Source organism: Crassostrea angulata, chromosome 2, assembly GCF_025612915.1.
Source record: "Crassostrea angulata isolate pt1a10 chromosome 2, ASM2561291v2, whole genome shotgun sequence".
NCBI lineage: Eukaryota > Metazoa > Mollusca > Bivalvia > Ostreida > Ostreidae > Magallana > Magallana angulata.
Window position 1 is genome coordinate 54,139,192 of NC_069112.1, and position 16,046 is coordinate 54,155,237.

General features: G+C 32.3%; 1 protein-coding gene across 1 annotated transcript in view; it reads left to right on the forward strand.

Annotated features, from left to right (window-relative positions):
* Window positions 1–16,046, forward strand: part of LOC128174503 (uncharacterized) — a 38,727-nt gene that overhangs the window by 15,222 nt on the left and 7,459 nt on the right. Inside the window, exons 11-32 of the mRNA XM_052840044.1 lie at window positions 2,241–2,495; window positions 2,889–3,023; window positions 3,414–3,551; window positions 3,671–3,802; window positions 4,334–4,471; window positions 5,407–5,544; window positions 6,032–6,169; window positions 6,632–6,763; window positions 7,208–7,345; window positions 8,446–8,577; window positions 8,715–8,852; window positions 8,947–9,078; window positions 9,950–10,087; window positions 10,354–10,451; window positions 11,025–11,134; window positions 11,618–11,646; window positions 11,826–12,085; window positions 12,695–12,782; window positions 13,009–13,082; window positions 14,196–14,232; window positions 14,784–14,881; window positions 15,529–15,657. Coding sequence (XP_052696004.1) covers window positions 2,241–2,495; window positions 2,889–3,023; window positions 3,414–3,551; window positions 3,671–3,802; window positions 4,334–4,471; window positions 5,407–5,544; window positions 6,032–6,169; window positions 6,632–6,763; window positions 7,208–7,345; window positions 8,446–8,577; window positions 8,715–8,852; window positions 8,947–9,078; window positions 9,950–10,087; window positions 10,354–10,451; window positions 11,025–11,134; window positions 11,618–11,646; window positions 11,826–12,085; window positions 12,695–12,782; window positions 13,009–13,082; window positions 14,196–14,232; window positions 14,784–14,881; window positions 15,529–15,657 — 2,807 coding nt within the window. The remainder of the gene's footprint in view (window positions 1–2,240; window positions 2,496–2,888; window positions 3,024–3,413; window positions 3,552–3,670; window positions 3,803–4,333; window positions 4,472–5,406; window positions 5,545–6,031; window positions 6,170–6,631; window positions 6,764–7,207; window positions 7,346–8,445; window positions 8,578–8,714; window positions 8,853–8,946; window positions 9,079–9,949; window positions 10,088–10,353; window positions 10,452–11,024; window positions 11,135–11,617; window positions 11,647–11,825; window positions 12,086–12,694; window positions 12,783–13,008; window positions 13,083–14,195; window positions 14,233–14,783; window positions 14,882–15,528; window positions 15,658–16,046) is intronic.

A 16,046-nucleotide genomic window follows, 5' to 3' on the forward strand; every position in this document is an offset into this window, starting at 1 on the left:
AAAATGGAGGAGGATGCCATTAGGAGTTGGTGGCCTAAGTACATGTACGCATTCTGATATTTGATATGCATTTGTAGTCTGTCCCAAGATATTTATGCTGCACAATTGGACGCTTTTTTAAAAAAAACACATACCTGTAAAAGAAGTTCAATTGAAAATGATAAAAGGGAAAATTATCAAGAAAATTTCATTCACACTTAATAATATTTCACTCGGAAAAATTAACAGGAATGAAAACCAATTTCCTACGGAGAAATATAATAAGGAATCTTTTCTCTATTCGGACGTCTCTCGGAATACCTCGCGCAGTTTGTCAATGTTATCATCCGGGGTTGCTTCAATACAAAATCCCCGTAGACATCACATTTTTAGCCGAGTGTTAAAACCTGATAAGTTAACGGGCGCGTTTCAATCAAGAAGTCTTGGAAATTGTTCATACTCTGGAATGAACATCGTTTGAACCCTGAGGTATTTAAAAATATAGAGCCATTAGGCAAAATGTGAATCGAGGATATCTTGGGACAGAATATAGGTTCGTCTTTAGAATTAAATTTTTGAGAGTATTAAAGAGTGAACGTCTTTTTGTTACACATACTAGATTTGGAAAAAAAACCTGAGGATGTATCAGTACATGAACTGAACTGAACGGAACTTATATTGATATCTCTTGTTGGCATTTATCCCAATCACGTACAAAGGCCTAAATGTTATATTTCTTATGAAAATTATTGCTTCATAAAAATTCATATCATTTTTCAGAAATATGAAAAGTATTTTTTTTTGGCAATATATTAATTACGAAAAGGTTTTTGTATCTTCCTTGCTTTGAAACACCGTAAAGTGGTATGGTACATTTCAATGTTGTGACGTTTAAACAATAAATAAAATGAAGTTTATTTATAGAAGTATTTTTTTTACAAATATTGTCACCTAACAGCGTAGCGCAGTGGGTTAGAGCGTTTACTACAAATCTGTAAGTCATGCGTTCGAATCCCGCTCGGGGTTTTACAATGTTTACCTCTCCATAATTTTTAAAAAGCTGTTTTCGGTAAGATATTGTAAATTTTGAAATTCTAAACCGGTGAAAGTATTTTAATTATTAAGGGCCGCCGGAAGGCGGTCCGTTATTTGATACACATTTAAATATTGTTACTGCGTTTCTGCGGGATAGTTCATTTTTAGTAGAATTAATACTATGCTTATTTTTATGAATTAAAAGTAAATTTGTATGTAGAAATATGTTTTATGCCTTTTAGAAAATATCACATATTTTTGGTCTTACTCGTAAATGAAAAGTAGGTCATACTTAGTAGATTGTCGTATTTGGCGCGTTTTTATCGAGACTATAATCTATTCGGAAAATTTCGGAGTTCTTCATTCTTTTCAAAACGGTATGCAGGACATACTAAAGACCTGAATGTCATTAAATTTTACATAAATGATATATTTTAATTTCTATGTGTCGTGTCAAATGAAATGACTTTTGTATTTATTATATTTCCATGTAAAATGTGGTAGAAAATATCATGAAATGACATTATATTAATTATTTACGCAAGAATAAGACAGAAATGAAAATTTGAATTTACTGGAAAATTTGAACTAATCCATTTTTATTTTATTATGAGGTCCCTTGAAATCATATATTAAGCTAATGCATTAAGTTTTCATTCAATACAATGCAACAACAAAAAACCCAAAATGGTTTGAAATACATAATCTCCAAGAGAAATTTTAAATGATGAGTTGAACTTTGTATTAGAGTAATGTACAAATCATTGTGTTCACCACTACTTCATACTATGGCAATGATCATACAATTTCCGTTAGAAATGCTTACAGTAACGAAATCGATTCTTTGTGATAATAGTAAAATGTTAAACTTCAAAACAAGTTGCTGAAAGTATATTAAAATTGACCATAAAAATTAGTACAACCAATTCTTATTTTCCTCTATGTGGTGTGTTTTTCTGTAAACAACCAATGATTCATACAACAATTATATATTTTGCGGCCCATTTGACGCTTGCGTCAATATGATTTCTTGTAATGTACTTTAATCCACATTAATATCGACATATGTCCCATACCACCTTAAATTTTTTTTCGCAGATTGTTTTGATCTAGCTTGCTAGAAAGTAGTTTTGAAACGAGTGAATAGTTGTTGTTTTTTTTCTTGCTTTTTTTCTGTTTATTCATTATGGTAAGTTTTATGATCAGAAATCATATTTTTATTGAAGTTCCATCAAACGGGCATACAGCGAGATTTCTGGGATTCTCTATATACGTCTCAAACACAACAAACAAGTCGGAGGGAAAACTTTGCTACAAAGACAGAAACTTCACAAGAAGCACGATACCAGCTGTCTTTAACACCACATGCTATGAACATGGTCAGTACGTCATTTACTACAACGAGAGACTAGCAGGAGTTACTTATCCTAGTGGATATTCTAACTACTCCTATAACGAACTCTGTGAAGTGGAAGTCTATGGTAAACATGTTTTTGTTGATAGTTTCGTTGTAGAATGTGAAATTTGCATTTTTAATCAACTTATAAAGATAAAAAAAAATTTAAAAAACACAATTTTATTACACTTGCATGAATTGTTATTAATAGGGTTGTAATAATTTCAGTAATCTCATCTCATTCATTTTTAAATTTGATTAAATTGATCAATTTACAACACTCGTTAAGTTTGAATTCGATTAACCGGAATACTGGTATAATGTATCAAAGTGTTAATAGTGACATGGCATAGTGAAAATGCCGTTTGCTTGTTATTGTCAATTAGCAATTGAAAATACGTTCTCCGCAATGCACATATGAAGACAGTAGACAAAATAATGGAAACGTTGAATGAATACAAGTTACGGTTATACATAGGTTGTCCCAGACCCGGATACTATAGTATTGACTGTAACACAACCTGTCCTGACGTCAACTGTCGGTACTGTCACATCGAAACGGGCGCCTGTCAGGGATGTAAACCTGGATACAAGGGACACCAGTGTGAATTAGGTATAGTATAGCAACACTCAATTCAGAAATATTATAGTTTTCTCCTTTTATTTTAAATAGACCTTCTTTATAAATAATTTATTTTCATCGTCATTTGTTTCTAATATTGTCATTAACTTGTTTCTAATATTGACATCAATTATGATATAGATCAAGATGTAAATAAAAAGAACCGGATATATTTTATCATAAACTAATTTATTATTTATCATATGTCATAGTATAAAGATTGTTTTAATAATGATTGTTATCTCTGACTTCGTAAATATATACATTATCACAATTATTATCACGTGATTGGAAAAAAAGTCATAATTTTGTTTTAAAAAACTTCTGTTATAAATTTTATTTCAAATACATACTACTGCAATTTTATGATTGTGCTCACAGAATGTGACAAAGGTTGGTATGGAGACGGATGCCTAAGACAATGTGGACATTGTATAAATACGACACAATGTGACCACGTGAATGGGACTTGCTCACAGGGGTGTGAAGTGGGATATGAAGGTCAAACGTGTGATCAAGGTCAGTTGATAAACCTTAACACTCTGTTCCGTCTGTATATTTCATTGTTAACTCAGACCAGATTGTTTCTTTAGTTGAATTAGCATGCACAGTTTTATTTTTTTTCTTCATTTTTTTAGAGTGCCAAGACGGATACTTTGGTGAAAACTGTGCTCGAGAATGTCCTGCTAATTGTAACAGCTGTAATAAAAAATCTGGACTTTGTGATCTTGGATGTCATCCGGGATGGAAAGGGGCACATTGTACAGAAAGTATGTATCGCGATAAATCATTAGGTAATAAGAATATTCAAGCATAAAACAATGATATTCATGATTTGGAACTACACATTGATATTATATGTCTAAAGGCACATATATTAATTAATGCATTTTTATTACCATTGTGAGCTCATTTAGTATCAAAAGCTTTTAAACTGATAGACTTGAAATATTTAAGTCAATTTATCGTATTAAACCAAGAATGGCAAGAGAAATTTTTACAATACATAAGATATTGAATTAATATCTGAATTATTTGCAATGTATCTTTAAACTGTTTCTTTGCTCTTTATAAAACGTGTTGTCCGTCTGCTTTACACACAATCTGATTTGGAAGAAAACAACGTTATACTTAGGGTACTTTATTTCGTTCCTTGGATTTAAAGCTGAACATCGGTCGTTTAACACTGTATAAGTTGTATAACATTCATGATATATGATTTGAAACCGCACTATTATGAGCTTTATATATTATCAAATACATTGAGACCCTTTTAATTGGAGTTACTATTTTATCTATAGAATGCGATGGTGGGCTTTTTGGAGCGAACTGTAGCACACCTTGTGGACACTGTCTTAATAACCAACAATGTCATCATCTGAACGGCACATGTGCAAAGGGATGTGACCCAGGGTATATGGGAGACAACTGCACGGAAGGTAGAAATACTTTCTTTTATTATTAAGTTCATTATGGATTACATGAATAACTTTGGAAATTAGGGGAACAAGTGTATGTTTTATGAAAACGAATAACTTCATAACACTTTGTACAAAGCACTTTGATAAACCAATGAAAGAAAAAAAATTTAAAAAATGTTTTAACATGTACTTTTACGCGATCATTTTTTTAGGATAAAATTGAGGGTATTTCTCTCAAAGAATCAGTGACTCTGATTAAAGATCAGGCACTGGAATTAAAAATATCTGTGACGTCTTTAAAGTCTGCAAACCTTATCAATTTAAGAAAATGTAGCACAGGAACCTTAATCTAAATGCACCATTAACGACGTAAAATCTAAGTTTAGCGTTTCGCCTACAAAGTAAGTTTTGAAGGTTTTCGAATGAAAAATGATAAAAACTGGCAGATTAGTTATTGCATAAATGCATAATTATTGCATGAAAAAAGATAAAAAAGATAACACCCAATGTTGGGATAACCAATTTATTTGTGTGCTATTTTCACAAAAATACGAATGTTCATAAAAATTATACTCTGTATCAATTGTTAGTCGAACTATTTATTGTAAATACAGCTAAGTTTAGAAATTTTATCATGTCGCAAATTATATCTTTTAAACTATTTTAATTTTAATATTGCTGAATAAGAATTGATATGAAAAACTTGGCCCGTGATTATAATTGAACTTTCATAAAAAAAATAGTTTTGTAAAATAGAAAAAAACATCATTAAACGTATTCTCAATAAGTCATCACTATCATTTGATGAATTTCATCGTGGCTGCGTGTTTCACAGTATAGATTCTAATTCGTTCCAAGTGAAATAAAGCCGAATTATAAGCCAACAAATGGGATTTAAAGTTCAACACTGTTTAAGTTGACAATTTACAATATTGATTATATATATTTTTCAGAATGCGATGACTATAAGTACGGTAAAAATTGCAGTTTTACATGTGGAAACTGTGATGACAATGAAAAGTGTTATCATATTGATGGAACTTGCACTAATGGATGTGATAAGGGGTATCAAGGCGCCAAATGTGATACAGGTATTCAGATAAACAGTATTGTTACAGATCAAATTTCAGTTACAGTTTATGATATATTTATCGTATACTCTTCAAATAAACATATAGATAATAATTTTTCATAATCAACTGAACAACGCTTATTTTTGAAACAAAACCATGTGAAAGCTTTCTGAAAACGAAGTTATTGTTTTTAGAAAGGGTTTTAATGGATTATGACAACATTAGTGTAGTGATCCGGAAAATCGGACCACAGTTTGTAAAATAAACTATGTAGGGAAAACTATGTATTAAAAATAGGTTATGAGCCTTTGTAGATAAAGAAACTACATGCTTATCCATGAATAAATTTTGCAATTTTCTTTGAAATTTTTTTTACTGTTTTTTTTTAGTAAGACTACAGCTCTTATCTCCAAATTGGGCAACATTGAACCGAAATTTACACATATTTATATTCCTTTATTAAAGTATATTTAACTAGCCGTTTTCATGGCGATTAACATTTCAGAGTGTGATGATTACCGTTTTGGTAAGAATTGCAGCAAGCAATGTGGACACTGTTACAATAATTCATCGTGTCATCACATACATGGAACCTGTGTGGATGGGTGTGACAGAGGGTACCAAGGCACAGAATGCATGCAAAGTATGCAGAGATTATATTCATATTATTTTAACGTATATGTTCTACATGTGCTGGATCGATATTGTAGAGCAATCTCACAAAATGTTTACCTTAAAATTACTCTATCAATAAAAAGTTTGGGCTATTGAAATCAATATTGGTTGTAACAATGTTTATTGAATTTGGCGTATTTTTTAAATGGTATATTTAGAATTATGATGCGGACTTCTTCATCTAAATATTCTAAATATATTTACACAGATGTATATATTTTTTACAGTTTATTTCTGTAAGCAGAAAGTAACAAATTTCTATTCTATGATACACTCATATAACATTTCAACGCTTGCTAAATTAATATAATTTGTTGTTCCTCCTCAGTTTATCAAAAAAATTAAATTCAATAATTTAAACAACAGAGACCATTAAAAATGAACAATTAATATTTTTTAAAAAACATTTGTCGTTTTGATTTTTTTTCAGAGTGCTCAAACAACACTTTTGGTCGTAACTGTCAGGAAAAATGCAACAGGACGTGTATAACCTGTGACATAGTTACTGGAATCTGTGACAGTGGATGTCATCTCGGTTGGAAAGGAGACTATTGTGAAAACGGTATTTTATCAACCCAGATTTCAGTAGAATTGTGTACTGTTGTTTCATAGACAACAGTTGAATATATTCGTATACATGTTCGTAGAATACAAATTTTTATGGATTTCAGTGTCGTTATTATTCATGAAATTGAATAAAGTGCAAATTTTGTTACAAATTGTGATAAAGGATTATTGGTAACAAGTAAAGGTTGCTTTAAAATGGCGAGTTAACATAATATTCTACAGAAGAGTTGCCTGCAAATATCAAGAAAGCACAATAAGAAATTTGATGAATTTCGTTCAGCGTAATCACAATTCTACTTGTTTTCATTATGCAGCAATGCTTAAAGAGCATTGTAATGTGTTTTTTTTTTACAATAAAATGCAAATGTTCTGTGGCATTAGCTGTTTTTCAGGTTTGCTTAAAAATGCATAGCATTAATTTTATTTTTAAAAATCGTAGCATGCGATGGCAATTTCTACGGAGCCAATTGCAGTCTACCATGTGGAAAGTGTAGGAACAATACACAGTGTCACAACGCATACGGAAATTGCACGGGTGGATGCGCCAGTGGGTTCAACGGCACCAAGTGCGACACAGGTATTGTATACGCGGTTATATTAAACAAAATGTTGAAAAAAACATCCTTCAAGAAAGGTAACAACAATATTTTTGAGCTTCCTTGTGATATCACTTTCTTATGTCTGAAAAAGGCCCTGTCACACCAAGTTGCGTTCAACGGCGTATTCACGGCGTTGTAAAATTCATGGCATCGCCGTAGAATCGCAAGGAAAATTCAGGAAAACTTGTACAATTGCCAATGTTCGAGTTTTTGTGGTCTGGATGACAACGCACTAGAAACGCCGTGGGAGTGCGGTACAAACGCTAACAAATGCAGAAGAAACGTAAAGAGAGCGCAATGAACACAGCAACAACTCTTTGGGTCACTGTGTAAACACAGCCAAATAAAACACAACTTGTTCAAACGCTGTGGATGCGCAGTGAGAGCGCGATAGAGACATAGTGAGATCTCAAAGAGCTTGGGGTCTCTGTGCGAATGCAATTGACTTATTTCTACGTCTACACTGCGAATAGCTGCGTTTCTTGAGCGCGCCAACGGAGATTTAGTGGCTCTGTTGGAGACCTTACGGCGCTGTCACGGCAACCCCCTCCGCTTCTACGGCGTGTTTATCAGAACGCAGAGACACGACGCATACTTTGTGCATAATCAAAGTGCGCGCCGTCGCATGGCGTCCTAAAATGTTCTAGGCGATCCCACTGCGACAAACGAAGATGCCGTTGCGTTGTTATGGCGCTGTAGGAGACTCTACTGCGTTTACCTTGGCGTTTTGGCGTTTTATATTATTTAAGGACGCAGCGGGATCGCCGCGAAAAAACACAGCTCCGGTGTGACAGTGGTTTATGTTAACAATAGGACTTCAAACTAGGGTAGATTAACCTAAGTAAGTTTAAATGTTTTTATACAGCCAATCGTTTTACCGTTTTGTTAATACTTAAAAAACAAATGATTCCGTTGCAAAGGGTCATCCACCACTAACTTGTGGAAGTAACACGTACAACACAAGGCCTTTCACTTATTTAATTTGTCCAACAAATATGTATCATTTGAAATTTATATCTATTTTTGAAAAAAATCTGTATCATTTTTTCTACACTAATTTTCCGTTTACTTTTTGTAGAATGCCATGATGGTTATTTTGGTCCAAACTGTCGTGGAGCATGCAACGAAACGTGCAAAAGCTGTAATAAGACCTCGGGTGTCTGTGAATACGGCTGTAAACCAGGATGGAAGGGTGACTTTTGTGAAACAAGTAATAATGATGTTATCTAGATAGTTATGCTTTCATTTTACTGCATGTAAATTTTCTGTGTAACAATATGTTTATAATTAAACTTTTAAACAACAAGACATATTCAAGATAAGTAATTTTGATGATATTCATTTCAGTTTGTGATGAACTTTTTTATGGAGAAAATTGCAGTGTGCCGTGCGGGAATTGTTTAAAAAATGAGCAGTGTCATCACTTGAATGGAACGTGTTTTAATGGGTGCATGAGTGGCTTTATGGGCTCAGAATGCATAGAAGGTAACAATTTTTAATGGTGTTGCTTCCGAGATCTAAACAACAGACAATAATGTTTATTGCCCAAAATGATTGCTTCTTTGTTTTCCTTTTTTAGAGTGCCAGGATGGATATTTTGGAGAAAACTGTATACGGGAATGCCCTGATAAATGCTACAGCTGTAACAAATCTTCTGGTATTTGTGATCTGGGATGTCATCCGGGATATAAAGGGACATACTGTACAGAAGGTAATCAATCATAAGGCCAGTAATTATTCAGGCAAAACACTATCGTAATTAAATTGTGCCGTAAACAGCAAATATGATCATTTTTTTATTTGTTGCAAACGCAAATGCCTACACACATACACACCTTTCCTTTTTTTATTGTTCTTTTTCATTCATATAAATATGAAATGAAAGGTAAAACACGAAATAGGTTATAAATTAAACCACAGATAGCAAGACTATTTATCAGAGGGAAAAAATATTTGAGTTGATAGCTAAATTGTTGTTCGTATAATTGCATTGCGATTAAGATAATCAAATTGATAGGAAATGATGATTAATGATGCTGTTAGATGATTGTTTTCACAATAACGCATTCAGGTCTTTTGTCTGGATGTTTTTAGTTCTAGATTTAAAACCATAATGAATCACTAATACAACTTTGAAGAATACATCATCAAAGTTGTCTTGTTAGTTGTCCGATGATATTCACGGCATGTTTGGCTCGGCTCTATACATGTACATGGTGGCCTTCTGTAAAAAATAAAGTTTTCCGTTAAGATCACGTATGAACAAAATTGTATTTCCTCTACAAACTTATTGTTTATGTGCTAAAAGAAACCATCTATTTTAGAGATGCATCATCATATTTCGCTTGAAAATATTCACGAACATTTCATGTTTTTTGTTTTTGTTTTTTTTTTTAGTTTAATAAATATCAAGAATCTGGCATTTTCGTCAGTACTTTAGTCCGTCGTTCAAGAGAGAGGTCAACCATTGTTTAAGTTGTATAACATTCAGTAAAGATGATTTCAAACCTCACTATCTGTCGCTTTATATCTCTTCAAATAATTTTATACCCTTTAAATTGCATTTATTCTCTTATTGATAGAATGCGATGGTGGACTTTTTGGAGTGAACTGTAGCACACCATGTGGACACTGTCTTAATAACCAACAATGTCATCATATAAACGGAACATGTGCAAAGGGATGTGACCCAGGATTTATGGGTGACAACTGCACGGAAGGTAGAGATAATTTCTTTTATTTTTAAGTTGATCATGGTTTGCAGGTACTTTTGGAATATAGTGGAACAAGTGTTTGTTTTATGAAAACGAATAACTATAGATCACTTTCGGCACATATTATTAGATCATGTTAAAAATCCACTTTTGTTTTCATGCTTTATATTTCAGTAAGATTTATTATCGGAACATACTTAAACAAAAAATTGGTATGCTATAAATAAATCTCAGATTTCTATATATTCATGTATATGTATTTTCTTTTGCAGAGTGTACGAAAGGTCGTTTTGGCCACGACTGTCTTAAAAATTGCAGTTCACTTTGCGTGAACAGAACTTGTGAAAAGAAAGATGGCAGTTGCAAACAGGTCATCAAATCAAAGCATGAGATATTCGTGTGTAAAGTATATTTATGTATCATAAAGTGTATCACTAAAATGGCAATGGAACTTAAACTTATTGTTTTATAAAGAATAAATTTCAATACTTTATCTTTAAAATTTGAACAATCTTTTATACCTTTATATAAACTCATTGTCTAAAAGAGGTAAATATAGCTTTTAAAATGGCCACGACCATCTAGCCATGACTGAATGATATACTGTAAACCAACTTTTATTCGCGACGAGAGTATTTCACAATTTACCGGAAAAAACTAAGGTCACGACAATTCTTCATCCAGACTTGTGTTGTTATAACAACCATACGAAACGGACTGGTTTGCGGCGAGAAATATTCGCGACGATGAGGCTCTCGCAAGCCTCCAGAAAATTTCTCGCAAGCGAAATATAGGTGGTTTACAGTAACTTAGCAGTAACTTAGCAACCAGTCTCTTCTCCAGACCTTTCAGTTAAGTTTGAGTTTACTGTACGGCAGAGTTTTAGCCTATAAAAATTACGTGATTAAAACAAAAACCTATAAACCGTTCTATTTTGTTACAGATTGCAACACAGACAAGTGATTCCAACAACACTTCCCCATTTGTTGGTGTAGGGGTCGGATTGCTCATCTTACTCATTGCTTCGGTTCTCGTGTTTATTGTCGTTAAAAGGTATAGAGCATTATACACTAAACAATTATTCTTATTGAAGTAGATATTGTTTGGTGCATGATATTCAAACCAAGTATGAAATTCAAAAATTCTGTTTTAAAAATGCAAAATTTTTTATAGGCTTATATACCTATTTAAAATGGGATTGTAAAATTATTGTTTCGTTGTTCTAACAATGTTGCATATTAAAAATATCACAAAATTTCTTGTATATTTTGATTTGTACTTTCATTTCTAAAAACATTGGTTATTCTTGTCTTTAAATAGTTTAACAAATAAAATGTTTTTAAAAATGTTTTATCTAAGTTATTATTTATTTAAATGCTATTTGGAAATATTTTATATTCAGATAAATAACCAGTATGTATATACATGTATATTAAAAAATGATGGCTCAAAATGTGTAGTGGTTGTGTTAAGATCTAAGATATTTTTTTTACCAACAAATCTTCATTGCGTTATACAATTTTTTTTTATTTTCAGGCATCGAAAGTCTAGTCCACACGCCCAACGTAAGTATAATAATGCATTTCTTGGAGGTTCATTTCTCTATTCAATAGTAATTTTTAATATTTAGGAAAGGAACGTGTATTATAATGCAGACATGAATTATTATTGGGGTTTAACGACATTTAGGGGGGGGGGGTTGTAACATATCATGTTGTAAATATTCAACAATAATATTTTAAAGCGCTGAACAACAATCGAAGGGATGATGAGATGAAACTTACAGGACAGGGTAACTCGAAAATAAATACTCCAGGTTCAAGCAATGGTCGCCCAGCCATTGAAACAACACCTTTGAGCGAAGGCATGAATGGAATGATAGTCGAGGATCCCGAATATTTTAACGTAACCAAGACGACGCCCGATATAGCTATTGATAAGCTTGAAGCTGCTATTGCTGAGAAGGGAAAAAACGAAAACGAAGGTTTCCGAAAGGAATATGCGGTAAGGGTCAAAGAAAACCGTTTATCACAGAACGTGTTATAAAATAACCCATTAAATGAAAAAAAAAATGTTGCTCAGTCTTCGAGAAATAGTAAGACGGCATCAATGTGAATATCTGTTTAATGTTGAAAGATTGTTAAAATGTGTCTTTTGAAGCAGTAATCTTTTATCAAAAACTTTTGTGTTGATAAATGAAAACTGCTCACTGCTTTTACTAACGTTAATGAAAAGATACTTTAAAAAATTGAAACACTGTACTTTATTGTGGTCTCCTTTTACATCTTAAGAATGCAAAAGTAAACTGAGACTGTTTTGTATCCTTTTTCATTGATTCTATTAATATTTACGAGCCAGTAACTAAAGGAGTCAATATTAAGATAAGAGGTGATTCGAAATTAAGAGGGGGTGACATAAATTTTTCACCCCAAATACATTTTCGATGACTTCAGTATTTACATTTTTGCACTAATATAAAACAGCATTTGGGGAGGGACAATTGTATTTAACTTGACATGAGGTTTGGCTTAAAGCTTAATAAATGATTGACCCGAAAATTCTTGTTATTTGTGATAAAAAAAAGCAACTTTCTAGATAAAAATTGTATTTTAGGCTCTTCCAAGTGGTGAGCTACACACATGTGAATTTGGAAAGAAACCTGAAAATGTTCCTAAGAATAGATATAAAACAACTTTTCCTTGTAAGTTTTTTTTTCATTTAGAATTTTTATTTTGCATGATTTCTATGAATTGTATGTAATTAACCCCATTTATCGCCATTTCATAAAATTTCAAATTTTAGACTGATCGTTACATGTTATTTTAAGCATCAATTGAAATCAAGTGAACATAGTTAACATGGTTTTTTTATCTTTTATTTACATAGTTATGCATTACAAGAGATAAAAAAAATAAATATTGTTTTAGATGACCATTCCCGAGTTGTACTGGACACCCAAGGCGGTGAAAAATCAGATTATATCCATGCGAATTACATAGAGGTTAGTAATACGGTATACAACCTCCATATTATTTTTGCCAATTTTGACCCCGTTGTCAGCGGGCTAATAAAAAACTCGACTTATTTCAATGTCTCGATTCTTTTTATTTAAACACAACTGTGTCCAGCTAATTCAAAACAGGGTGAAATTGTTTGCAAGTGTAAAGGCGAATGTTACATGGGGCAAAAATTCCATGGTGCAAAATACATTTTGTGGTTGTGGTGGTAACTGGGTAACTGTATTTTGGACATCAGCCAGCCCGAAATAAATTATAAAGTATGTAAATATTTGGTACATAGAATAAAAAGCTTTAAAAAATGAAAACTCCTGAGAACTTACTTATGATTCTCGAACGTATAAGATACAAGTAATACAAGTAATATAGTGCTGTTTTAGTTGTAAGGTGAAAAGCACAAAAAACCCAGCGTGATATAAAATTTGTGTATTTCTATCAGCTGGACATGCGTCATCTTGACGTCATATTTTGAACGTTACTGTGCGCCGTTGTAAGTCTTTTGTCAAAAGCTAATTACATGTATATCCATGCTTATTACATAGAGATTATTAAAATCAAACCTCGCCTGAACTTGGTCTTTTACCCAATAATTATTTTGTAGTTGTTGCTGGTGTTGTTTGTTTTTTTAGACTTTATTTAACTTTATTATGATTTTACGCTGGGTACTTGTATTTTAAGCTTGTGTTTATTAAACGACCCTGAAATGCAGTTCTTAAATAAATGTAGATCATCTTTGACACAAATAGCCATAAAATGAACTTGTTTTCAATTATAAACAATTGTGTTTAACAGATTTAAACAATATGTATATGTTTATAAAAGTAGTTCACCAATCTCTTGGTTTTGTACTATCGGTTACAGAACCTATGAACGGTTATAAATATTTCACAGGAATTATTCTGTATTTTCTACAAAAAATGTATATCGCTGTGTATTCTACATTGCAAGCCCTCGCCAATACTTTATATTTTTAAAAATTAAAACTGCGTGTAATGGCTGTGAACAAAAATCTCTGCTCTGAAAACAAGCACGGTTCCCAAACGTGTACTGCGTTTTTGGGGGTTTTTTTTTACATTGTACTTTTGATTTCCTTTTAGGGTCCAAATCGGAAAAAGGAATACATCGCTGCTCAAGGTAATTTATACTAAAAAAAACTTTGGAGGAGTTCTATGAAAGTAGGCAAAAGTAAGAGCAATGTGTAGTAAATTTCGGCAATTGTTTTATATAAATCGTCTTGATTTCGTCAAAGTGCATTTATTTTGCATTTTCATTTTCCGCAATTTTAATGTGTATGTCGGATTAATCATGTAGAACAGAAATAAATAGAGTACTTATATATGGATATAAAACTGAAAAAAAAATCTTATACTCTTTTATACGAAAAGGCTATATGTGTTTTAAAACGTTAGGGTTCTAAGTGCTAGTATATGATGTCCTTACATAATCTATGAAACGCACATTATAATATAAGTTTCAAAAAGTATATTGTGTTCTTTGTTACAATGTATTATACATACAGATTATATTGCCTTTTTGTTGTAAATTCTTAAGAATATCAATCCATGAATGACAATTAAAACATTTTACATGTAACTAGATGAAAACATCTTAAAAACAATATGAAACAATTTTAGAATTGCTGTTTCATGGTTTAAATCGGTATTAGTATTGTTCTTGTTTTAAAGGACCGAAACCAAACACACTTGGGGACTTTTGGCGTATGATCTGGCAAGAACGTGTGACTACCATCGTCATGGTGACAAACCTCAAAGAGGGTGAAAAGGTTCGTTTATTTGCGGCGCATCCATACAAAAACAATGCGGAGAGTGTGACACATTTTATGGTTGGGAACACATCTAAAAGTCTGATATACAGCTAAAAAAGGGACTAGGCGTTAACGGAAAGGAAAAGTTAATTAAAAGTTTTGATACCACTTCATAAGGGATGTTAGAGTCCTTTGTTTAATCAAATTAACTATAGAATTATGATATTCTTTTCTTTAATTTATTTATCGGTGATCATGGGTATGTGTTATATTGTTGTATTTGTATATTGTTTATGTTTTAAAAGAGTGTGTGTTTACGATCAACCATTATTACTGTAAACCAGCTTTTATTCGTGACGACTATATTTCGCGATTTGCCGTCGATAAACTGGTTCGCGACGATTATTTTTTGTGACCTTTCTTTATCCACACTCGTTTTGATATAACACCCATACGTCAAAGACTAGTTCGCGGCGAGAAATATTCGCGACGAAGAGGCTCTCGCAAATCTCGCAAAAATTTCTCGCACGCGAATAAAACTTGATTAGCAGTTTTTGTTTTGCGTGTGTGTATTTATTACCCTTTCATTGTATTCCCCATTTAGGGATATATTGCTAAACAACTCCAAATTTCATAAACATTACATATCTTATTTTACTTTTCAGCTCAAATGCATTAAGTATTGGCCCGACAAAGACAAGCCAGCGACGTATGGACCAGTGCTGGTTACGCTCTTGGAGGAGAAGGAATATGCATTTTACACTACCCGCCAACTCTCCGTGTACAACAAAGAAGTATATATTCATGATTTTTCCTCATTTTTATTTTTTTTTTACTTTAAATGTTTGCTCGTTTTTACATGGATTTCTTTTTATAAGGAGGCTGGGGGTTTCATCTTGGTAACATTTTCCAAAAGCACTCAGTTTCAAACATAAAGATAACACCAGACTTCTCCTATGTTATTTGCATTTTCTCATAAACAGTATTGAGAATCATAATGGCTTCATTGCATCTTTTACTGTTTAAGAAAATAATGATAAACAACAATAATGAAGTTACATTAAATTTTTCCAATACGTTCCTCGTTTTGTTTCAATAGTTCATTGTTTTAGGGTTTTTTTAACCAATGAGATGATTGCAGTATGAATCTATTTAATTAAAGACAATATATTGACTTAAATGT